General features: G+C 50.8%; 1 protein-coding gene across 1 annotated transcript in view; it reads left to right on the top strand.

The window, feature by feature from the left end:
- SF3B1 (splicing factor 3b subunit 1) overlaps positions 1–24,106 on the top strand; it is a 322,360-nt gene that overhangs the window by 68,493 nt on the left and 229,761 nt on the right. The window contains exons 7-9 of the mRNA XM_086955420.1: positions 12,076–12,316; positions 14,356–14,568; positions 14,957–15,078. Of these exons, the coding sequence (XP_086811546.1) occupies positions 12,076–12,316; positions 14,356–14,568; positions 14,957–15,078 (576 nt within the window). The remainder of the gene's footprint in view (positions 1–12,075; positions 12,317–14,355; positions 14,569–14,956; positions 15,079–24,106) is intronic.

Here is a 24,106-nt window from a genome sequence, read left to right as displayed (position 1 = left end):
GTGTCAATGAAGTTATGAAGCCAGTTCTGTGCCCCCTTGAGGTCCCTAGGTGGGTGTCTATCAGAAACACCAGATACAACCGCATTGAAATCACCACCCAGCAGTAATGACCCCTGGGGAGAGCGAGGATAACCCGCCCCAAGTCCACAAAGGTAGTTGACTGCAGGCCAGGGGGGACATAAACAGAGACCAGGGAGAGGGTCTTGCCCTCCAACCGCCCCGTAAGGGCGACATAGTGCCCCTTATCATCAAGGACTGTTTCATCTACTTCCAGCGGGAGAGAATTCTTAATAAGGATACCCACCCCTCGGAAACCAGAGGAGAACCCCGCATGGGCGACCAAGCGATACCCCTTCCTATTCATGGCATAACATGTATTCCCTATCAAGTGAGTCTCCTGAAGGACCACGTCCGGGGAGTGACATTTTAATAGTTGCAGCACTACTCCATGTTTTATCTTATCCCCCCCAACCCATTCACATTCCAACTCATAAGCCTCAATCCCCTACCCCCATCCCATAAGAGAAAGAAAATCCAACCCCGAGAAGAAACCAGCACTGTAATCAGAAAGTCTTGCAATACTGTGCCTTGCAGAAACATGAACATGAATACTAACAATTCCCCCACCAACAACCCGTTACAACCCCCCCACCCTGCACCCCTGCGTAAGACTAAAAAGCCACCCCAACTTGCAGTGTGCCTGTCGCCCCCACATCTAAACTAAGCTACAGAAAGTCGAACAGAGGAGGAAAAAGACCCGCCAATAGCCCCGTAACCCCTCCGAATGTCACACCGAATCATACGACATAATTAGTGCACCACAGTTCGAGGCCACTCAAAGACCCCGGGAACCAAACAAAGAAAGCGCTTATTCCTGTTCCATCGATCCGCCCTCCGCACCACCAGTCGGTTCATCCTGTGGACTATTGGTCGGTCGAGTATCCAGCCAGTCGGCCGCCACCCCCGGTCTATCGAAAAACATAAGTCCGCTCTGAGTGTTCAATTCGTAACTTGGCCGGAAAAAGCATAGCGTACTTGAGGCCCATCTCACAGTCTCTTTTTTGCCCTAAGAAAACCAAGTCTCTGTTTCTGGACCGATTGGGTAAAGTCTGGATAAAAGCTGATGATAGAATTCTCAAACTTTACGGGACCACCCACCCGCGAGGCCTGCAGGATAGCGTCTCTATCACGGAAGTTAAAAATCCATGCTATAATAGGCCGCGGTGGGGCACCCGCCTTAGGTTTACCATCCGGAACCCTGTGAGCCCGTTCCACAGTAAATAATTTACTCAGTCCCTTTGGTGCAAGGTGGCTAACGATGAGGTTCTCAACAAAGAGGTCCGCTGCCGGATCCTCTGCCCTCTCCGGAACTCCAATGATACGGACATTGTTCTGCCTCGCCCTTCCTTCAAAATCCTCCAGACGACACCTAAAACGGTCAGTGAAGGCCCTTACGTTGCGAACCTCCGTTTGTAGCTCAACAACGTAGTCTGTCAGACCCGAAGTCTTGATGTCTAACGATTAAACTTTTTCATTGGTTTTCGTTGGGTCCGTGCGGATCAGGTTCACATCAATTGCCACCGTATCGAGTTTGTGGGCGAGAGTCTCCATTTGTTTCCCTAGGGACGATCTGATCCCGTTGATAGCGGCCATAACATCTGAAAGAAACACGTTAGTGTTAGATTCCTTACCTTAGAATATCCCCAGGCGTCAGTCTGGATCCGGAAACTTTTGCGTAGCAGTACCCCTGCGCGTCGGTAGGCGTCGTCTGCAGGCGTCCCCTGCGGCTCCGCGTCCGTCGTCGGCGTCGTGCGCCGTGATGACGTCGCTGGAGTACATAGACGCCGCCTCCGCGCGCTGACGTCAGTTCTTCTTTTTTCCGCGCCAGTGGACGCAGATCTGAAGAGCAGTACTCCGGTCTTTGACCAAGTTTTTTTCGATTGTCTTTTTCTACTATTGTGCCTGATAGGATGCCAGGATTTAAGAATTGCGATGGCTGTGAGCGCACGATGTCGGTCACAGACCATCACCGCCTCTGCCTCCGGTGTCTGGGCCCCGACCACGACGTGGAATCCTGCGTCGACTGCCGGGCCCTTACCAACAAGGCTAGACGGGAGCGGTCCCGCAAGCTGCTGGAGCTCCGGGTGTCGGCCCCACGTCGGGACCGGGAGCGGTCCCGGTCCGGCCGGAGGTCGAGAGAGCGTTCGAGGGAGCGGTCGCGGAGCCGCGCCGGGCGCTCCGGAAGTCGACGCCACTCGTCATCCTCGTCAGGTAAGAAACACAAGAAGTCGGGGCGTCGTCATCGTACCCCCGACTCCCCCCGACGCTCGCGCGATGCGGCCGGGGGCTCGGGTGACCCCATCCCCGCGGCTCCGCGAGAGTCGCCGGCGCGGCCTGCCTCATACCCTCCGGTCCCTGGGCATGGCGCGACGCCTGAGGAGATCGAGGCGTTCCTCATGGCCATGAGGGCGCTCGCTTCTCCGACGGGGCCTACGGCGCCTTCGGGCCCAGTGCTACCGTCTGGGGGCCCTGGCGGTTCGGGTGTCCCTGCCTCGGCGCCGCCGACGGCTCCGACCCCGGCGCCGCAGGGGCCTTCGGGATCGGCGCCGGCTGGTCTTCCGGCCTCCCCGGCGCCGTTGCCATCGGGGTTACCCCCGACGCCGCCCCCGCGCGGCGCCGGTTCTCCGCTGCCGGTTCCGGCCGGCGGTGGGGTTCCGGCGCCGGCTCCGGGCGGCGCCGTCCCCTTACCTTCTCCGACGCCGGACGCGGCGCCGGACGGGCGTCGATCGACGCCGGTCCCGGCGCCGATGGGGCCCATGAACCCCGAGGAGCCGGTCTTCATCATTGACTCCGAATACGGAGAGGATGAGGAGTACGGTGAAGGTTGGGAGGGGTCCGAGGACCCTCTGGCTCGCGAGTGCCAGTATGACCCGGACTGGACAGGTGACTTGGGGGATGCCAGTGGTTTGGACGACTCCCCTAACCCTGGTTTGATCTCTCCTCCAACCGTGGCATCGGTGGAGGGAGCTGCCTATTCTGTGGTGCTGATGAGGGCTGCCAAGGCCTTAAACCTTGAGCTCCCCGTCGCGGCCGTGAGGCCTAACATCCTCACCGAGGTCTTCAAACCGCAGTCATGCCCTTTGGAGCCTCTGCTGCCGTTTAATGAAGCCTTGTCTGACGTTCTGTTGGGCACGTGGTCCAGGCCCGCTTCAGGTGCGCCTGTTGATCGGAACGTGGCCAGGCGCCACCGTCCTTGTCCGGACGACCCCAAGTACCTGTCTACCCACCCCACTCCTGAGAGTCTGGTGATCCAGGCCTCGACCTCCCAGTCCGCATTCCCGTCGGCCCCGCCCGACCGGGAATCCAAGAGGTATGACCAGTTTGGCAAAAAGGTCTTCTCGTCCATTAGTTTGGGCCTGCGGTCTTGCAACACCGCCTGCCTCTTGGGCCGCTACACCCACTCTGTGTGGGATACGGTCGCGGAGCTGCTGCCAGAATGCCCCATGGAGGTGCGGGCAAAGCTCGGTCAAGCTGTAGCTGAGGGCCGGGATGCAGCGAAATATTCCATTCGGTGTGGTCTTGATACGACCGACTCGCTGGGCAGGGCTATGTCTACGACGGTGGCGATTCGCCGTCACGCCTGGCTGAGATCCGCCAATTTTTCGGCTGATGTCCAAAATACCCTGATGGACATGCCGTTTGATGGCTGTCACCTGTTCGGTGACAAAGCGGACCACGCGCTGGAACGCTTCAAGGACTCCAGGGTCACGGCCAAGTCCTTGGGTCTCTCGACCCAGCGTCAGCAACCGGGTTCGTTTCGTCCCTTTCGTGGCCAAGGAAGGGGCGCCCCCACACGTGCTGCCAGCCACGCGCCGCAACAATCCTTCCAACGCGGTGGCGGCCGTGGAAACCGCCGTGGTGGCGGTCGGGGACAACGGCGGGGTCAGACCACACCTTCCCCCGCAGCATCTACCCCAAAATCCTCCTAGTCCGTGCTTTCGGCCCCATGTGACGCCAGTGGGTGGCAGGGTTCGCCATCACCACGCTCACTGGCGCACGATCACTTCGGACAGGTGGGTGCTGCAAATTGTCCGAAGGGGCTACTCCCTCCCCTTCGAGACCTCTCCTCCAGCCATGCCACCGCAGAACCACCGTGTGTCGGGGGACCACTTGACACTTCTGCAGGAGGAAGTTACGGCCCTCTTGGCCAAGGGGGCCATCGAGCGCGTTCCTGGGCCAGAAGTAGGGCGTGGTTGTTATTCCCACTACTTTCTGGTGCCCAAGAAGGACAAGGGGGGCCTACGTCCTATCTTGGATCTAAGGAACGTCAACGGCTTCCTCCGGAAGGAGAAGTTCAAGATGTTGACGTTAGCTCAGGTCTTGGCTGCTCTAGACCCGCAAGACTGGATGGTAGCGTTGGACTTGCAGGACGCCTATTTTCACATCCCCGTCCTGCCGGCCCACCGGCGTTACCTGCGGTTCACGGTAGGCCAGGAGCACTTTCAGTTTATCGTGCTCCCCTTCGGCCTTACCAGCGCCCCACGGGTGTTCACAAAGGTGATGGCGGTGGTCGCAGCCCATCTGCGCAGGTTAGGGGTTTCAGTCTTCCCCTACCTAGACGACTGGTTGTTGAAGGCGGGCTCGCCCCAGACAGTCGTCCACCACCTTCAGATGACGGCAGACCTCTTGCACGGCCTGGGGTTCTCCATCAACGTGCCGAAATCACACCTGTGTCCCTCTCAAAAGCTCCTTTTCATCGGAGCGGTTCTGGACTCGGCGCAGTTTCGGGTTTATCCTCCGGAACGGCGGGTTCGGGATATTCAGGCTTTGATTCCCATCTTTCAGCCGCTATCCCGAGTCTCGGTCAGGTTGACGCTGCGGCTGCTGGGACTGATGGCTTCCTGCATCCTTCTGGTGCATCACGCCAGGTGGCGGATGCGGGCTCTGCAGTGGGACCTGAAGTTTCAGTGGGCCCAGCATCAGGGCAACTTGTCCGACCACGTCTTGATCTCGGAGGGCACTGCGAGACAACTGCAGTGGTGGCTTACGGACCGCGATTGGGTCAGGGGCAAGTCCCTCTCCCTTCCCCAACCGGAGCACGTTGTCGTGACGGACGCGTCCCTCCAGGGCTGGGGTGGCCACTTGGGAGAGGCAGAGATCAGAGGCATCTGGTCTCCGGCGGAGTCCCGGCTCCATATCAATCTGTTGGAGCTACGGGCGATTCGTCTGGCACTGAAGGCATTCCTCCCCTTTGTCAACGGGAGTGTAGTGCAGGTGTTCACCGACAACACCACCGCCATGTGGTACTGCAACAAACAGGGCGGTGTGGGGTCGTGGACCCTTTGCCAGGAGGCTCTGCGCCTCTGGCAATGGCTGGAACGTCAGGGCGTGACTCTGACGGTTCAACACCTGGCAGGTTCTCTGAACGCCAGGGCGGACGAACTCAGCCGTCGGTGCTCGATGGATCACGAATGGCGTCTGAACTCGGGCGTGGCGCAAGGCATCTTTCTGCAGTGGGGAGAGCCTTGGTTAGATCTATTCGCCACAGAAGAGAACGCGCAATGTCATCAGTTCTGCGCGTTGGAGTTTCCAAGACGGCACTCGCACGGCGACGCCTTTCGGCGCGAGTGGAGTTGCGGTCTGTTATACGCCTTTCCGCCTATACCACTTCTGCCCAGAGTGCTGAAGAAGATCAGGCGCGACCGGGCCCAAGTTATCCTTGTGGCTCCGGACTGGGCTCGAAGGTACTGGTATCCCGAGCTACTCAGCATGTCAGTCGGTCCCCCGATCCGCCTGCCCCTTCAGGAGGACCTTCTGTCGCAGCAGCAGGGGACGGTCCTCCACCCGAACCTGTCCAGTCTCCACCTCCATGCTTGGAGATTGAGCGGCGGCAGTTGAGGCCATTTGACTTGCCTCCTGAAGTCTGTGATGTTATTCTGGCAGCCAGGCGTCCCTCCACTAAGTCGGTATACGCCTGTCGGTGGAACAGATTTGTGGCATGGTGCACAGCAAAGGCTGTGGATCCTCTTTCTGCCCCTCTTTCGGAGGTTCTTCTGTTTCTTCTTTCTCTTGCCCAGCAGGGCTCTGCTCTGGGCACTATCAAGGGCTACCTTTCTGCCCTTTCAGCCTTTTTGAGGCTTCCTGATCAGCCTTCTTTGTTCAAATCCCCGATTGTAACTCGATTCTTGAAAGGCATCACTCACATGTTTCCACCTGTTCCGTTTGTGATGCCTCAGTGGGATTTGAACCTGGTTCTAACTTTCCTGATGTGCGCTCCCTTTGAGCCCCTTCATTCTTGCCCTCTCCGTCTCCTGACTTTAAAGACGGCTTTCCTGGTTGCCATCACCTCTGCCAGGAGGGTGAGTGAGCTCCAGGCTCTTTCTGTCCAACCTCCTTTCCTGTCCATTCATCCTGACAAGGTGGTTCTGAGGACTAGACCTTCTTTCCTGCCCAAGGTTGTTTCGGCCTTTCACATCGGGCAGTCCATCACCCTCCCTTCCTTCTTCCCGCCTCCGCATCCTTCAAAGGATGAAGAGCGGCTCCATCGTCTGGACCCAAAACGTGCGCTTTCATTTTACATGGATCGCACACGCCAGTTCCGGGTGGATGACCAACTGTTTGTTGGCTACGTGGGTGCGAAGAAGGGACGGGCGGTTTGTAAACGTACCATCTCTCGATGGGTCGTCCTCTGCATCAAAGCGTGCTACTCTTTGGCTCGGAGGGAGCCTCCTGTTGGGCTGAGGGCCCATTCCACTCGGGCCACGGCGGCTACTACTGCCCTGGGCCGGGGAGTCCCCTTGCAGGACATTTGCCAGGCGGCTACGTGGGCCTCGCTGCACACCTTTGCGAGGCACTACTGCCTGGACAGTCAAGTCCGGAGGGATGGCTTCTTTGGCCGTTCTGTCCTCCAGGACTTTCTGGTGTAGTTTTGTATTGGTTCGCAGACCCACCACCGGGGTTGGTATTGCTGGGGTATGTATTCTAAGGTAAGGAATCTAACACTAACGTGTTTCTTTCAGATGAACAAGTTACTTACCTTCGGTAACGATATATCTGTAAGAAACATTAGTTAGTGTTAGATTCCTTACCGAACCCACCCATCCTCCCCGTTCTGCGAACTGATACCTAGGGTTAAGGTCATCCCTTTCAGGGCCCTAGTTTGTACATGGCACCAGTGTTGGTTCTCTCATGGCTCTGCGTCTCCTGGCGCGGAAAAGCTGTGTGCAAAGAACTGACGTCAGCGCGCGGAGGCGGCGTCTATGTACTCCAGCGACGTCATCACGGCGCACGACGCCGACGACGGACGCGGAGCCGCAGGGGACGCCTGCAGACGACGCCTACCGACGCGCAGGGGTACTGCTACGCAAAAGTTTCCGGATCCAGACTGACGCCTGGGGATATTCTAAGGTAAGGAATCTAACACTAACTAATGTTTCTTACAGATATATCGTTACCGAAGGTAAGTAACTTGTTCATCTTGTAGGGTCGGCTCGGCTGCTGAAGTCAGTGGATCTCTCGTTTCCTCCAGCGACCTACCCGTTCCACTGGGAGACCCCTTAGCCTGGGCATAGTGATCCATGATGTTAGTTTGGGTATAGCCACCCCGCCGAGTGGTCTTAGACTTCTGTTTGACCCCCTCCGGTTTCCCCGTCATTGCGGGAGGTAGTAGGTACGGTCCGGTACGAACTGGAGTGGGGGGGACAAAGCGCAAACAAGGCAGCTGAAGGATGGTAGGCTATGCTTGGCAGCAATCTATTCCGGTCGACTTGGAACAGTCACACTATGTGGAAAAATGGAGGCGTCAAAGGCCCCTCAAGCGGCAGTCCAGAGTCAGCTGGAGAACACGGCTCAAGCGTCCTTCCAGAACAGGTCAATCAATGAAATATATACACTAGAGTGCCAAGCCAAACAGTTGCCCTCGGCGAGATAGAGGCGCTCCCAGTCCTGGATCTCTCTAATAGGCAAAAGTGAACCGGACCGGTCGTCCCCTCCACCTCAGGCCGATGTTGTTCAATTGCACCTCTGGCACCATGCCAACTCCACAGCCGGGCATCACGGAGGTGTAGGCCGCAATCTTCCAAGCGCCATAACTCCGGCCCCCGGGGTCCGATCTGGGTTCTGATTACAGTTCTTGCCTCTCCCGTGGTTCATCTTAACGAAGACATCAATAGGAGACCGGATAAAGAGGATATATGCGGGAGGCTACGAGTGTCTCTGGAGCCCTGTGCTCACGCGGCCATCTTGGTCACGCGCGAAGCTCCTCCCCCCTACCTTATTTTATTTAATGTGAAAGAATAATTAGTGTTTTCATAGTTACGTAATACTACCTGCATTCCACTCCTCTAAAGTATTGTAGATGAAGAATTAAAGTCCTGACCTGGCAAAGCATATGTTTAAATTCAGGTCTCTTGCAAGCTTCAATTCAAAACATAACCAACTTTTGATGGAAAAGAATTTATCCTTGTGGTACTATAAAACCCAGTCCTTTGTGATGAAATTATAAGTGCTGCTTCTTTCATGTTGCAAGTCTTTTTTTTATAGTCAGAGAATACTTGTTAACTACTCTTTCTGCATCCACCACAAACCTAACCATCCCTCTGTCACTGGTGCAGCCACGACCACATCGTGAATCCTCATTTGAATAACCTCATGTGGGTCGCTGACCCACCCTTTGTTAAACCAACTTTCAGAGTCTTATTGTTGGCTTCATTTCATCTAAACTACCCTCAGGCCTTCTGAAGTACCAGATTATCAACACAAATAGCTATTGCTCACACTTTTTCTGTGTAATTTATATCCAGTGTGTCTAGAGTATGGGGATATTTAGCCCTTAACACTTTGATATTCTCTTATCCATTGCCACCACCATTCAACCACCCTTCACCTCCCACTACAGGAACTATTAGATTATTTGACAATATTGACATAATCATGGAATTGCTGTCTGACCCTTGCTGCCTGTTCTCATCCTTCACTATCTAACATTGCCTTCAGTTACATCCACTTCAGCATTAAAAAATCACTTTTTCTTGTTTAATTACTTTGGGACTTTATCTCACGGAACATGTGTGTTTTGATCTTTGCTAGAGCGAGTGGGATGCAAGTAAAGCAAGTGTATTGTGGCTTGTATTTCAGGTAATCTGTCAAGACTGTGAATACACTAACTGTCGTCATAAAGAACAGTTAATGACCAACTATTTAACATTTAACTGTGTTCAGTACACAGTATTTCATGATTTGTGGTAATCACTCTCTGTTTTTAGTTGGAGTACTTCTTTTTAAAACCTAAATAGCTAAAATTAACATTGCTGGGAGTAGTGGCTGCTCACCTATTCTGATTAGGTGTTTGCTTGTCTTAAATTTGGGTTCTGTACTTGGTAAAATAGCGAATGTACCTTGTGGATTTAGTTTTTTACCAGTGTCTGGAGAGCCACAAAGTTAAATAACCAATCTACTGTCCTTGTTTATATAAACAGTGGTTCACAGGGAAACAAATCTCTTAAGTAGCTTCACTGGCCGGGAATCATAAGTTGCATACACAACATTTAACAGGCACTTAATGCACATAGGGTCAAGGATCCACATTTCCATAGCAAACACTATTTTATTGCTTAAACTATCCTTAATTATATACTGTAATCAACAAGAACAAGAGTAGCACTCTTGCTCAGTCCTGAAGATGACCTCAGAATAACGGAGGTTGAAACGTAAACAACCACACGTAAATAGACTCCTTTTATATTAAAAATAATCAGGCTAGGACTTATATTTTAAATAATAAAATGCATTTGTTTGCAGGGGAAATGTATCCATGACCCTGTGTGCATTAAGTGCCTGTAAAAAGTTGTATATGCAACTCGTGTTTCTCGGCTGGTGAAACTACTAAAGAGTTATTTCCCTGGGAATCGCTATTTATATAAACATATCACATTACCACAGGTTCACTAAATTTAAGGGTAACCTTTGTTCTCTTATACAAGCTACTGTCCTTGGGCTCTTGACTTTACAGGGGCAGTGACATGTTATAGTCAGTTCTTGGTTAAGGCGGCGGAAGAAATTTATTTAGAGTAGGACAGTAAGTTGTTCATTAACTTAAATACTGAAGGTTAATTAAATCTAATTACTCTTATGGAAAGTAAGGCTTTATGGTAGGTAAAATAAAGCCTCTCAAAATTAAGGAGGTGCGTGTATCTTAATTTTGCCTCAATCTAAATCTAGTAATACCATTCAAGTGCTATATATGTGTTGTATTGAGCCATATCGCCAAAGTTATCTTGCAGGACAGTATCCCGGTGTTCTCAGAGAACCTAAAAAGCATATAGGGTCTTAATATAGCTTTTATGTTTTTTACTACAAGTTAAAGACAAAGGTGCCAGGCTGCCAAACCCCCAGTGTAATTTCGGACATGTATATTGTGGATATGTAGCCTTCTAGTGTTTGAATGGCACATGGGGCAGAATTGGGCAAATCTGTCTTTTAGAGACCTTTTAGCGGAGTGTACAGCAAAACTGTTCCAATAAAGTCCAGAAATGCACCGTCCAACCTAGAGCAATGGTACTATACAGGTTCATGTTTAGCAATTAATTAGGCAGTGGATACAATGGCCACTCTAATGGTGTCACCTATTGGGTAGCTAACTTGAGTGCCATGTGAACTGAAACTAGAAGTACCTGTAAACTAGGATTAACACCAATCACCTAAATATGGCTCGTCTTCGTAACTTAGGGCATTAGAGGGTTCAAATGCGTCTAGAAGCAAGGTCAGTCGTCGCAGCCAGCGTGCCCCAACTCCAATAATTGGTGTGGGGAGGAAAATGTGTCTCCATCTAAGGCTGGTGAGGCACAAATAAGGGTTCCTTGGACTGCCATGTCATTCTGGTGATTGTGACTTGGAAAGTGTTTAAGCAGCCCCTTAATCTCTAGTGTTTCTTGTTTTTTTTGATAAGATGGTCTGGAAGGGTTATGTGGCTAGTGGTTAAATCCATGCAGTCCTCCTCCTGGCAAAGCTCTGGATGTGATGGTCGTCCTCTCAGTCAGGGCCGGCTTGCCCCCTTACTGCAGTCTGAGGCTGGGACTATGCTGTTGGCCTTCTGCATGGTACTTTCTCTAAATAAATAAACACCCTCTCTATTCTAGTTGAGTCTTCTGTAAGTACAGCTGATTTAACCAGTCCTTGCACTGAAGGGCCACTAACTGCTTATCTAAAACTTTAAAACCTCCTCTGCAGTTATGGTAATGCATATTTAATCTGTTTTCATTTACAACATGAAGTAGAAGTCTGGCTGATTAGAATCCACAAAGGTAGTCTAATTGGTTGGAGTCAAACTATAGGAACTACGTTTTTCTTAGAATGGCGATTTGTGGCACATAGAGAGGCTTAGCTGTACTGGAGTAGAACGTGTTTTTTGTGTGTTTTTTGTTGTTGTAATTCAGCAATGATAATGCACAATTGCAGATTACCTCATGTATCTGGAACATCAGTACCAGTTGGCACCTTTGGGCACTTTACTTTCTAGGCACTCTACTTTCTAGGCACTCTAGGAAGCTAAAGAAGTGAAGGGGCTATAAAGTCAGTCCGCTTCACACATTACAGGAGTAAATTAAACACAGTTAACTCAACAGGTAAAGGGTAAGTTAGAAGTGGAATGTACATTCTATACAGTTTCAATCTGAAGATGGGAACGGGCTCAAACCTTTTATGTTTATATGCCACCTTTTTAAAATAACTTCATACTGGGTAGCAATGGTGATTTTGGGTCTCTGTTTTAAAGCAAACTGGAAAACACATTGGATGCTGCTTGTTATTTGGAAGCAGTATTGTCCTACAGTTCATGTTGATTTGTATCCTAGAGCACTTTTAGTGGAATTGTCTTCAATGCTTTGTGGTACACTTAAGGAGCATTTCACTTTAAGGAGCACGTTTTTAATAATTTCATGAGTCGAAATGAAGTAATATTTACTTGGGTCCCCTGAGTGATCCAAAGCAGCTTGTGTAAAACAAAGTTAGGAAAGTTAAAAGTAGCAAAGGACAAATCTAATTGTTTTTGTTTGTGTTTTTCTTTTTTTTTTTTTTTAGACTCCTGGCCATACACCTTCTTCCCTGCGGTGGGATGAGACTCCTGGTCGTGCAAAGGGTAGTGAAACTCCTGGGGCAACACCTGGCTCCAAAATTTGGGATCCAACACCCAGCCATACACCCGCAGGCGCTGTAACACCTGGGCGTGGTGACACACCTGGACATGCTACACCTGGTCATGGTGGAGCTTCTTCTAGTGCACGGAAAAACCGCTGGGATGAAACTCCTAAAACAGAAAGAGGTATGTGTCTACATCAGTTTTGTTGCACATACTCCAGTTTTCATTCTTGCAGTGCAAAGGTTTTAAACTATTAACTGCCCAATTTGAGTCTTACTGCTCTAATTTAGTCTTCCACACTTGGAAAAGTGGAAACATGATCAATGTTCTATACCATTTTAAAAATGTACGTTTTTATACCGTGTTTGATTAATTTGCGGTCATTGAATACTAAGGAGTGGAAACTGACAGTGTTTATTATAAACCAAAAGAATGCGTCATTGCTACCAAACAAACCAATCCAGTAAGGACCTGTTTAATGGAGGAGCTAATATATATTTTTTAGAACCTTAGGAATGTCGGTGCTACTTTTATTTATTTTTATTTAAAGAGTTTTATATAGCGCTGGCTAGACCCGTGGGTATCTGAGCGCTTTACATTAGGAATCACATTATTACACAGTTAAAAACAGTTGCAGTTTACATTGGTTATACGAAATACATTTAAGGAGTATGGAGGAAGGATAAATAGGGTGGATAGGGGTAAGGGTGTAGGGGGGAAGGAGGGAGATAACGGCAGGAGAGACAAAGGAAGGTCTGCCCAATGTCCGGCACGGTAGGTGACGGCCAAGGAGGGTTTCCAAAGCCCATCTCCCCTATAGCTATCGGGGTAGCTCCACTGGGCATCGGTCAGGTAGCAAGGTCTCCCCGGTCGAGGGAAAGTTCACAGGGTAAATGTCCTGAAGGGTGTTCAGGATCCAGTCGGTTATGGGTAAGAGGGAAGGGTGTAGGGGGAAGGGAGAAGGAGGGAGCTAATCTTGAAAGCTAAAGCTGCAAACTAGTTTCCTCTTCCCTGATTTCTGTTTAGATATTATGTTGATCCGTAGTGTAATTTATGATTATGTAAAGCTTTTCAATCCGCACATTACTACTTGGCAAACTGCAACATGTTTACATTAGCTGTTATATACAGACCTGGCAGGTATGCTCATCAAGGGGACTCATTGAATTATTGGGCTATCGAATCCCACGTGTTTTATTTTAAATCATCCCCCACCCCCAGTATTTACTGGTTGCAATCCAAGTTTTTCTGGTGTGGCAGCATGCCTTCCCTTCATATGTTATGAATCGGGACCGGTCAGGATAGGTTTAGACATTCCTGTGGCTTCACCCACAATATCTCCTCACCCATGAAGGCTAGAGATCACTGAAAACATTTTTGGGATCTGTGTGACTTCCTCTGTTCAGTGCAGCCAGACATCACACTAGGTAAGAGTATCGGTGGTCTGACTCCTTATGCCACTGGGGTTGAAGGAGGAGAGATAAATGCATGGGACGTTAACTTTGTAACCAAGTGGCAGAGTCTCTGTCACATTTTTGCTATGGGGATAAAAGTGTTGAAGGGGCAGGAAAGATTATTTATCAAAATGGAAATGGGAGTGTTATGATCTGTACCCTTTATCTAAACTAAAATTTTAAATTGAAATAATGGTATTGCTTTATGGATCTGGTCCTCTGACTGATCACACATTACCAAATGGTTTCAGGCACTGACTGTTAGTGAAACTATCTCTGTGTACTACTTAAACAGACTGGATTGCACATGTGACACACTTGTGCGGGAAAGGGCATAAAATCAATGTGAGAACCATCACTCTAATTTCTTCTACTGGATTTGTAGAGGAGTCCCTTTACTAGAAACAAAGCAGATTTAGGTGCCTAGAAATTAGTATATGTATGACGTTAACTAGCATTCTGTTTCTTTGGCTGTTTTTTCTTGTAGGCAAACTAAAATCAAAATCTTCCTCATGTCTACAGTACATACCATAAAGTGCAATATGATGGCTTAATTTCTTGTTGTGGCTGTCATTACGGTCTTCCTTAGTTTCCCATTCTTGATGCTCTTTGATTAATTGCTACCTAACCTGCCAGATTGCCATTTCCTTATTTAGTGCATGTATTGTTTACCTCTTTTACTCATGGGATTTTTGGTTGTAGGCTTCTGTAAAAATGAAAAACAGTAAAATGTTTTTAAAGGATAAAGAATTAATTTTCGTTTTTTAGATACACCTGGACATGGGAGTGGTTGGGCTGAGACTCCACGCACAGATCGAGGAGGGGAATCTATTGGAGAAACTCCAACTCCTGGTGCAAGTAAAAGAAAATCTCGTTGGGATGAAACACCAGCTAGCCAAATGGGTGGCAGCACTCCAGTTTTGACTCCAGGCAAAACGCCAATTGGAACTCCAGCCATGAACATGGCAACTCCTACACCAGGTCAGTAGAATGCTGTAAACCAAGATATTCTCATACAATAGTCTTAAAAATATCCTGCCTCCATTTTTTAGTTAAACTGATCCTTACTATGTGCTTTAGCGAGGCTCAACTGTTTTTCATGTAATTTAGATACATTACCAAAGAATATTTTCTTGATTGATAGTAAAAAAAAAAGTTAAATGTCTGTAGTTAATTTAGTCTTCCAGTTGGGATGCAAAACCATGTTTAACCTTTGGAACTAGGGTAATGTTTGACTTTGCTCCTGACGAAAGATGTCGTTTTTTAGTCATCTATTTTGACTTTTTTCTTCTCTTAAGATCAGTCCATAATCGCCCCTTCAGCGGTTTTAAACTTATTTGCATGTTTTGTCCTCTTCCCAAATGCACAGGCCACATGATGAGCATGACTCCCGAGCAGCTACAGGCTTGGAGATGGGAGAGAGAAATTGATGAAAGAAACCGCCCACTTTCTGATGAAGAACTGGATGCCATGTTTCCAGAAGGTTATAAGGTAATTAATGTTAAGGCCATTTATGTGACCTTAGATCATGCACAGCTATATGTAAGAATTTGATTAAGCAGGTTGGACTGGGTAAAAGGACAGGTTTCGCTGTGACTGCGTTGTACTACTTTGGTAAGTGGACACTGGAAAGTAAACTGATTTCACTACGGGTAACCAATTCTCAGTTTGTTGGCTTGCTTAGAGAAATTATGAAGTAATTGGACCAGTCGTCAAAGTACAAAGGTAAAAAAAATGCCAAACAATGAAGAAATGGCTAAGGACAATTTAAATAAAAACAAAAAAGCCAGCAAAACTAGTTTCTGGAACTATCTTTAAACTTATCAGGTGAATGGAAATGATAACAAATGTGGTCCTACAAAAGGTTTTATCAAAAATATCAAACAGTACGCAGCAGTGCACAAAGACTGTTTATTAGAGCGCATCGTCCTCCATGGCTCGACATATTACATGATCTGCGGTTTTACTTCAGTGCTTCACTATTCATTTAAGAGACAAACCACTGCAGACCAAAAGATAGTATTTTTGTGCTCAAATTCTGTAGATCTTTTTGCCTATGGGTAAAAATTAATCCCACGCCACGTTACAACTTTTTTGTTAGGTGGGGTCAGGGTCAGATTTTTTTTGGGGGGGTGGGTGTGGGGGGGTCAGGGTCTGATTTGTACTACTATGGCTACCTAAAATTCAACTGCGGGTTTTTTTAATACCTCTTGCTGGCAGCCTAGTTGCCAAACATTTAAGGTAACTGCACGAACAGTAAAATGAAACGTTTATCACAGCAAATTTATTCGGTCAGATATATTTTGCAGGTTTCTATTTTAGCAGAAGCCAATAGGTCTCGCCTTTGGGACCATATAAGTGTTTAGCCAGAGTTATTGACTTTGTCAATGTCTTTAAGCCATGTTGTAGAGCAGCATGTTGAAAAGTTATAATAGTGTTATAAGTATTTTTGTTACCATATATAACTTGGAAGACATGTACAACTGAGTGACCCTATCCAAAACAAAGTAACATAAAAAATGTCTTCTAGTATTTTTGTCCTTGCAGTGCTGGCAATGTATTCCTGCCTGTTCTAATGCTTGTATGATATTGTTTTTCGTATGTTCTTCGGGGAGGACATTAACATCGGGAGGGTGGAGGTTGGGAAATAGTACCTGAATTACATAATCGGCAGATGGACACGAGGAGCATCAAGAGATGTCAGATTCCGAAGGCAGACAGAGGTGGTAACTAGTGGTGCTGAGTCATTCTGAGGTGGCCCTGCGCTGATGTGGCGTTGTGCTAGTGCACTAATGCGGAGGTGCTGGTGCGGAAATCGTACTCTGCTTATGCTGATGTGCTGTGCTGCTGCTCTGTTGGTGCTGCTGCTCTGTTGGTGCTGCTGCTCTGTTGGTGCTGCGTTCATTCTGAGTTGGTGCTGCACTGGTGGTGGTGGTGGTGCATGGAGATTTCGCTCTTTGTTCTCCTCCTGAGCTGGGAGGTTGCTGTTGTGTTGTATTGCGTGTATTGCCAGAATTACATGTGCTAACGCTGGGGCTCTCTCGCGGATTTTAACGCGGCGTTTCCCCCTTTATTTTAATTCACTTGGAAAATCCTTTCCTGCACTCTGCTTTATTTTAGCAGTTTTAAACCCACCTACTCACTCACTTTCCCCGCATTCCGAGCGGTACTCAGCCGAGTCAGGTGCTGAGTCCCTCGGTCCCGGGCTTCCGGCAGCAGTTATTATGGGTTGGGAGGCATCACACTCTGCACTAGAGGGACTGTACTTAAGGAGACGGCCATGCCTCCGCGGACGCGGTCAGCGGATGCGCCGGAGTCACGCCAGAGTCCAGCCCGTCTGGGCCAGTCAGCGACAAGGAAGCGCCAGGGGCCAGGGAGGTTGTCACCCTTGCTCCCTCTTGCCTCAGGTGACCCCCTATATACCCTCTGTGCCCTACGAGCCCCCAAACAGCCTTTGCAGCCTTGTCATCACGTCTCGGACACCGCCAATAAACGGCCTTCCTCTAGGAGGCCAGGTCGACCCCCCCCCCCCCCCCACACCACCACCTCTACCCACACTGGTTTCCTCATTAATACCCGCTCGTTAGTTAAAAATAATATCACCTTTAAGGAATTCATCTTAGAGAAAAAACCTTCCTGGGTCTTTATTACTGAAACTTGGGCCACAGACTCTTCTGAGCCGGACTTAATAAATGCTATCCCTGAAGGCTATGCCCTGGCTAGAATGGACAGAGTAGGTCGTAGGGGAGGGAGGTTGGGGATACTGTACCATAGCTCAATAAAATGCCGAACCTTTCACCTGTCCTCTAAGCTTGATCCCCTCCAGGCTATGCATTTCACCCTAAACCCTTCCTCCACGGTCTCCTTTACCGGGATCCTGATCTACAGACCCCCGGGCCCCAGGTCTGCTTTTAGTCATGGACTTCTCAAGATCCTGGAACCCTACATCGATAGACCCAATTTAACCATTCTTGGGGACTTTAATTTCCATTTGGAAAATTCCAACTCCGTCACCGCCCATCTGTTAGTTTCCCTAGCTTTCTGTGGTCTGCCTCAGTTACTGGGTAGCCCGACCCACTCAACTGGGCACACTCTGGATGGGGTATTTACCAATGACCCCCGGCTTCAGACTGGTTCTCCCCTCCCTCTGTCCTGGTCGGACCATCTGGCCGTTCCCCCTTGAATCCGTACCTCCCCTCCCCACTGGGCCCCAGCCGGATCACAACAAGTGGGAATTGAGGAGGAATTTCAGGGAGATAAACAATGGTACTTTCTCCATTTTTGTCCAAATGTAAGCCCCTGCTGAGAAGGGATGCCGACGCTGCGGCTCTTGACCTCTCTGGCGGATGCTGTTGAATCCCTCGTGCCGGCTTTGCAACACTAGTCAGGTAGGAAGCCGCCTTCGGCCCCCTGGTTCTCAGACTCCCTCAGGACCCTTAGACAGGGATGTAGGAAACAAGAAAGACGAGGTCACACCTGGACCCCATAGAGAAGGACAAACGCAAAACCCTCCTCAAGGGCTATAAAGTGGCAGTGCTGGCAGAAAAGAAGGCGCATTATTCCAAATTAACTGCCTCACTTAGTTCCCCCAGAGACTTGTTCAAAGTAGTCGACACTTTGTCCCTCCTTCAGTCACCTGACCCTATAGTAGCCTCCCAAGATCTGTGTGATCAGATTTCCACCTTTTTCCATACTAAGATCATGGATATTTACACAGACTTGGAAGCCCTTGATCTCAACCCAGTGATCCCTGCCCCATCCGCCGCCACTCTGGAAAATCAGGTGACCGAACCGCACAATCGGTTCACCCATTTCCCCCCCCCCCCCTCACTCCCGACCACCTTAGCCTGCTTCCTGGACAAGCTTAAGTCCGGATCCCCGCTTGACCCCAGTCCCCTGAAAATCCTGAAAGAATGCAGGCAGGTAATTTTGCCCCCCCCTCGTTGAGGTAATGAATCTGGCTATTTCAGAAGGGGTCTATCCCTTAACTTGGAAAATGGCTATTGTCCAGCCCCTGCTGAAAAAGCCTACTTTGGACCCCGGGGTCCTGAAAAACTTCTGCTCCCTTTCCCCTGCCAAGCTGCTGGAGGCACACCTTAACCATCATTTGAGTGCCTTCCTCGACAGTTCCAGCTCTCTGGATCCCTCACAGCTTGGTTTTTGGAGGGCACACAGCACCGAATCTGCGCTTACAGTGGTTGTCAACAGCATCCGGGCGAAGGTCGACAGTGGTCAGACCACCTTACTGGCGCTGTTAGACCTAACGGCGGCTTTTGACACCCTCTCCATCTATTCTAGCTAGCCGCCTCAGTAAGCTGGGGGTTGATGGCCCTGCACTTAGCCTTCTTACATCGTTCCTTGACCAGCGGAAGCAAAGGGTTAAGCTGGGCAATTTCATCTCGCCAGTCAAGCCTGTGAAGTGTGGGGTCCCCCAGGGCTCCTCCCTGAGCCCCACGCTTTTTAACGTCTGTGGCCCCACTCGCAAGGCTTGTAAGATTCTTTGGGCTGGAAGTGGTGTGGCTCACTGGTTAGAGGCGGCAGACACGGAAGCAAGAGGACGGCCCGGGACCAGGGTTCGATTCCCGACGTGGCAGGGTCTTGGGCCATGGTCAGCGGACTCAATAATTCTCGCCTCGGTGCCCACTCCAACCATTGGTCTCACTCAGCAACTCTGGGCAATAGCTTGCTTAATCTCTACTAACGGCCCCATCAGCGCCGGGGATGCTTGTCTTCACCTTGGAGATGCCCAGGAGTGACCGTCTCACAGGGAAAAGCCAGGATGGGTTCCCCAGCGGTATACAGCGCCGGGACGCCCCTTTGCTGGGGCAGCTGTGCGCTTTACAAGTATACGACATTTAACATTTAAGTTCTCTCCTACGCCGACGACCTACAGATCATGGTCTCCATATCACAATCTGTGGATATAACAGCTCTAACCTTTAAAAACTGTATGGAGGCGGTCGCCGGCTGGATGGTACAGAACTTCCTTAAGTTGAATGGGGAGAAAACGGAGGTCCTCATTTTTGGAGGCAAACACAAGACCTGGTTGATGCACTGGTGGCCCTCTGCCCTCGGCGCTTGCCCTACGCCATCCTCCTCCGCCCGCAACCTGGGTGATATCCTGGACACCACTCTCTCCCTTGACAAACAGGTTAGCAGGACAGTTTCCACCTGCTGTGGTGCCCTTAGGATTTTAAGAAAAATCATCCACTATCTTTTCCTAGAAGCATGCAAAGAGGTCGCGGTGGCTCTTATAGCCTCCAGACTGGACTACTGCAATGCACTATATCTAGGCATTAACAACTGCTTGGTCCAACGACTTCAGATTGTGCAAAATGCAGCGGCCCGGTTTGTCATGGATGCCCCTAAGTACTCATCAGGCTCTGCACTCAGGAAGAACCTGCATTGGCTCCCCATGCAGGCTAGGATAAACTTTAAGGCCCTCTGCCCTGAACAGGACTGGGCCCGAAGACATTCGTTTAGTTGTGTTCCACTATGTTCCCGGTAGGGCTATTCGCTCCGCCAACAAAAATCTGCTGGTTGTCCCCCGAGTATCCAAGGCCAGATGGGGCGGAAGGGCCTTTCGCTTCCTTGCACCCTGACTTTGGAACACGCTCCCTGATGACCTTAAGGGTCTTGCTTCCCATGCCCTTTTCCGCAAAGCACTCAAGACCTGGCTCTTTCAAGAAGCCTACCTGTAATCTGCCCTCTGCCCTCCTCTGATCAAACAGTTGTACCATCTTTCAGCGCCTTGATGCCTATGGGTTTAGTCGCGCTCTATAAATTCAGTCAGTCAGTGGTGCACTGATGCGGAGGAGGTCTGATGCTGAGATGATGCTTTGCTGAGGTTCAGATGGTGCTGCGCTGATGCTGAGGTGTAGACACATTGCTAACCATTTAGTGAATGGGTTGTACAAAGTGAAACAAGAAAAACCGGGATTAATCCTTATTTACCACTAAATTGTGATTTTTCATTTTTTTTTTTTCACCAGTCTACCTTTTGATCCAATATCTCATGAATCGGGTCTGTTGGCATGGATGCGTATAAATCATAGTGTATAAACTAAATATAACCAACCATGCAATTCAGACCATCTTATTTGCTGTTTGCATTCCCTCTTCACCATGTGCCCGGCTTTTAATTCATATAATATCTCACTTTCCCCAACACAGAATTCCTCCTCACTTTACCATAGGCCGACTGCCTATGGTATAGGTAAGACATCCCTCTGGGTGCACTCTACCACTGGTAAGGGTACAGTTGCATGGGGCGTGGCTTGGACGCCGATCGGGATGGCGGCGTGAGCTTGCAGCTCCGCGCGTAATCCCGCTAATTCTCCTGATTCCTGCGACCCGTGGTCGACAATTCTGCCCTACGGAGTGTAGGGGGGCCACTGGGCATCGGAGGCTGGCTGCTGGGGGCTCGCTGGCCCCGGGGAAACCTCGATGAACAACAACCGAGGTGTCGCCGAGAGTGTGAAGAAAATGACGGCAGGGCGGACCGACGGCTCCGGACGACGACACTGAGCGGTCCTGGCACCGACTGGGGAGGGGACCCACTGCTGGGAGATCGGTGCTGTGGGGACTGCGGAGACGGTCCCGAAGATTGGGGGACCGATAACCCGACACGGCTCGGGCCTCGGGGACGATTACTTGCTGCTATCCTTCCCCCCCCCCCCCCCCCCTTCCCCCCGGATTTGAAGAGTGTGAACCGGATGGTGCCAGCCCGCTTGGTCCTTGGAGTGGCAGGCATCGTAGGGGGCACTTGATCCTGGACATTATTGGGACGCCTGCCTTCCACACGGCAACTGCCGGGACTAGTTGAAACTGTGACGCAGTTACCTAAGATGGCGGCTTCGGGAGGGACGGCGGCCTTGGAGCTAGGACAGGAGGACTTGACGGCGCTGTCCCAGGTGGACGAGACCCCTCCGCAGACGGACCAGGAGCAGCGGCTGAATCGGCGCCTGGGTGCCATATTGGACGCTATCGCCTCAACCAAGGAGGCGTTGCGGCAGGACATTGCACAAGTCGCCACGGGGCTGGGGTTATTGCGAGCGGACCATGCGAAGTTGGCAGACAAGGTCAAGGACCATGATCAGCTCCTATCGGACCTGAAACCATCGGTGGTAACCGCGGAACACAAGATTACGGATATCCTGGCCCGGTTGGATTCGCTGGAGCGAAGAGTGGAGGATGCCGAAGGTCGCAATAGGCGGAACAACGTGCGGGTAGTAGGCCTGCCGGAACGAATTGAAGGGGATGATGCGGTGGCCTGCATGGAGAACTGGTTTCGAACTGTGGTGGCACCGGAGGGGCTTTCTCCTTTCTTTACCCTGGAACGAGCCCACAGGGTGCCGGCCCGCCCGCCAACGCTGGGCCGCCTTCCCCGACCGATGGTGGTGCGGCTCCTCCATTATAAAGACCGAGACCTCCTCATCCAGAGGGCTAGGGCGTCGGGCCCGTTTGAGGTGGAGAACAGCAGGGTTACGATTTTCCCGGACTACACCCAGGCGGATCAGAAGAATAGGGCATCGTTTCTGGGGGTGAAGAAGGAACTGCGGGAAGAGGGCATCCAGTACTCCTTGCTTTTCCCGGCCAAGCTGCGGGTCATTCTGGATGAGAACACGCACTTTTTTCAGTCCCCGGAAGAGGCTTGGCAGTGGCTGGAATCGTACAGGGCCGGGACGGACAGGTCACACAGGAGTAGACGGGATCGGCCTAAAACATCTCAGGTCAGACAATCTCAACGGATCCGGTCCCGCAACAGTCACCAGCGGGAGAAACGGGAGGCCCAAATGGCTGCGGACAAGAGAGAGGCTCTGGCGGCAACGGCGGTCATTACGGGATCCCAGCAGGGTAGTGAACTGGCGGAGACTGACTCTGGCGACGAAGGTGGCAGGACTGGGGAGGACCTTTCGGAAGCGGAGAGTTCGAAGGGGCCGGTGGTCACCCCCCAGACATCTGATGGAATTTTTTGTGGCTGATGTATAGTTGGACCTTGGACACGGATTTGGTAGGGTGATATCCTGTTGGAAATGGGTGGGTTGCCGGGCAGTGTGCCGTTTGGGCATGACTGGATGGGAAGCGCGGGGCGTGGGCTCCGCTCGCTGAGGTCGGCGATAACTCATCCCCCCCTGGGCCCTTAAGGCCTTCTGCGGTGGCGACCACAGGTTAGACGGATGTGTGTTTGGTTTGAGGTTTGGACAGGGGCTGACGTTGGGTTTGTAGGCTCTGTCCTGGGGAGTGGGGTTCGGGGTGTTTTCTTTTCCAATGTTTGTTTCGGGGGGGGCAACTGCTATGGTGTGTGCACGGACTGGCACTGTTTGACTTGGAATGTTCACTATCAGTATGGGGACGTTACCTAACTTACAATGCCTGACGTGGAATGTCCGAGGGCTGCGATCTATGGTCAAGCGCCACAAGGTACATGCGTATTTAGTACGGAGGGGGGTTCAGGTTGCCATGCTACAGGAGACCCACTTGACGAAGCAGGAATGTGCAGCACTGCAAGAAAGGTGGCGGGGCCAGGTGTTTGGGACCACTTACTCAGCTTATGCCCCGGGGGTACTGATATGGGTGAGAGCGGGGATACCGTTTCAGGTGCTGAACCAAGTGGTGGACCCTGAGGGCAGGTTTGTGGCGGTGGAGGGGCGGTTGTATGGCCGGGATCTGACTCTCTGTTGTGTGTATGCGCCAAATGTTGATCAGGCCCGATTCTTCGATGGCCTTTCCGGGTCCTTGGCCTCCTTCCTAGCGGGCCCGGTGATATTGGGAGGGGACTTTAATTCAATTACGGATGTGGTCCTGGACAGGTCTCACCCTCCCCTTGTGGATTCCCTGGTGCGCAAGTTGGCCATGCACAGGAAGGATTGGCAGGATAGATGGGGGTTGCTGGATGTGTGGCGGGAACAACACAGGGATGTCAGGTATTATTCCTTTTTCTCAGCCCTCCATGCGCTACATGTGAGAATTGATTCGGTGCTCTGTAGCGGTCCCCTGGCCCCATTGATCTCTCATACGGAATACCTAGCCAGAACTATATCAGATCATAATCCCCTATTGATACATGTCCAGTGGCAACGGGAACGCTCGGCGATTCCAACATGGCGGCTCCAGCCAGACACGTTGGAGGACTCAGTGTTTAGTGCTGCGGTCCAGCTGGGCATTGACCATTACTTCAATGAGAATGAGGGTTCCACTAAGTGTAGGTCCACTGAGTGGGATGCAATGAAAGTGGTGGTGAGAGGGGTGTGCCTGGGCAGGTTTTCGAACGCGCGTACGACTGTGTTGAATGCACTTGCTAAAGCGGAAGTGAAACTAAGACCTGGAGCGGCGCAGGCCGACCCGACCGGACTTGCAGGCCCGGTTGCTGGAAGCGAAGGAGGCGGTCGCTACCGAAATGGAACGGTTGAGGAGCTACGATTATCGGCTATACGCCATTAAAGCCCATGCTGAACGGGATAAGGTGGGCACGCTCCTGGCCAGACTTGCTAATCCTGATATTAGGGGCTGCCCGGTC

Source organism: Lissotriton vulgaris, chromosome 2_1, assembly GCF_964263255.1.
Source record: "Lissotriton vulgaris chromosome 2_1, aLisVul1.2, whole genome shotgun sequence".
NCBI classification, from domain to species: domain Eukaryota; kingdom Metazoa; phylum Chordata; class Amphibia; order Caudata; family Salamandridae; genus Lissotriton; species Lissotriton vulgaris.
Note: the sequence above shows the minus strand (reverse complement) of the source record. Positions and strands in the feature narration are given on the sequence as shown.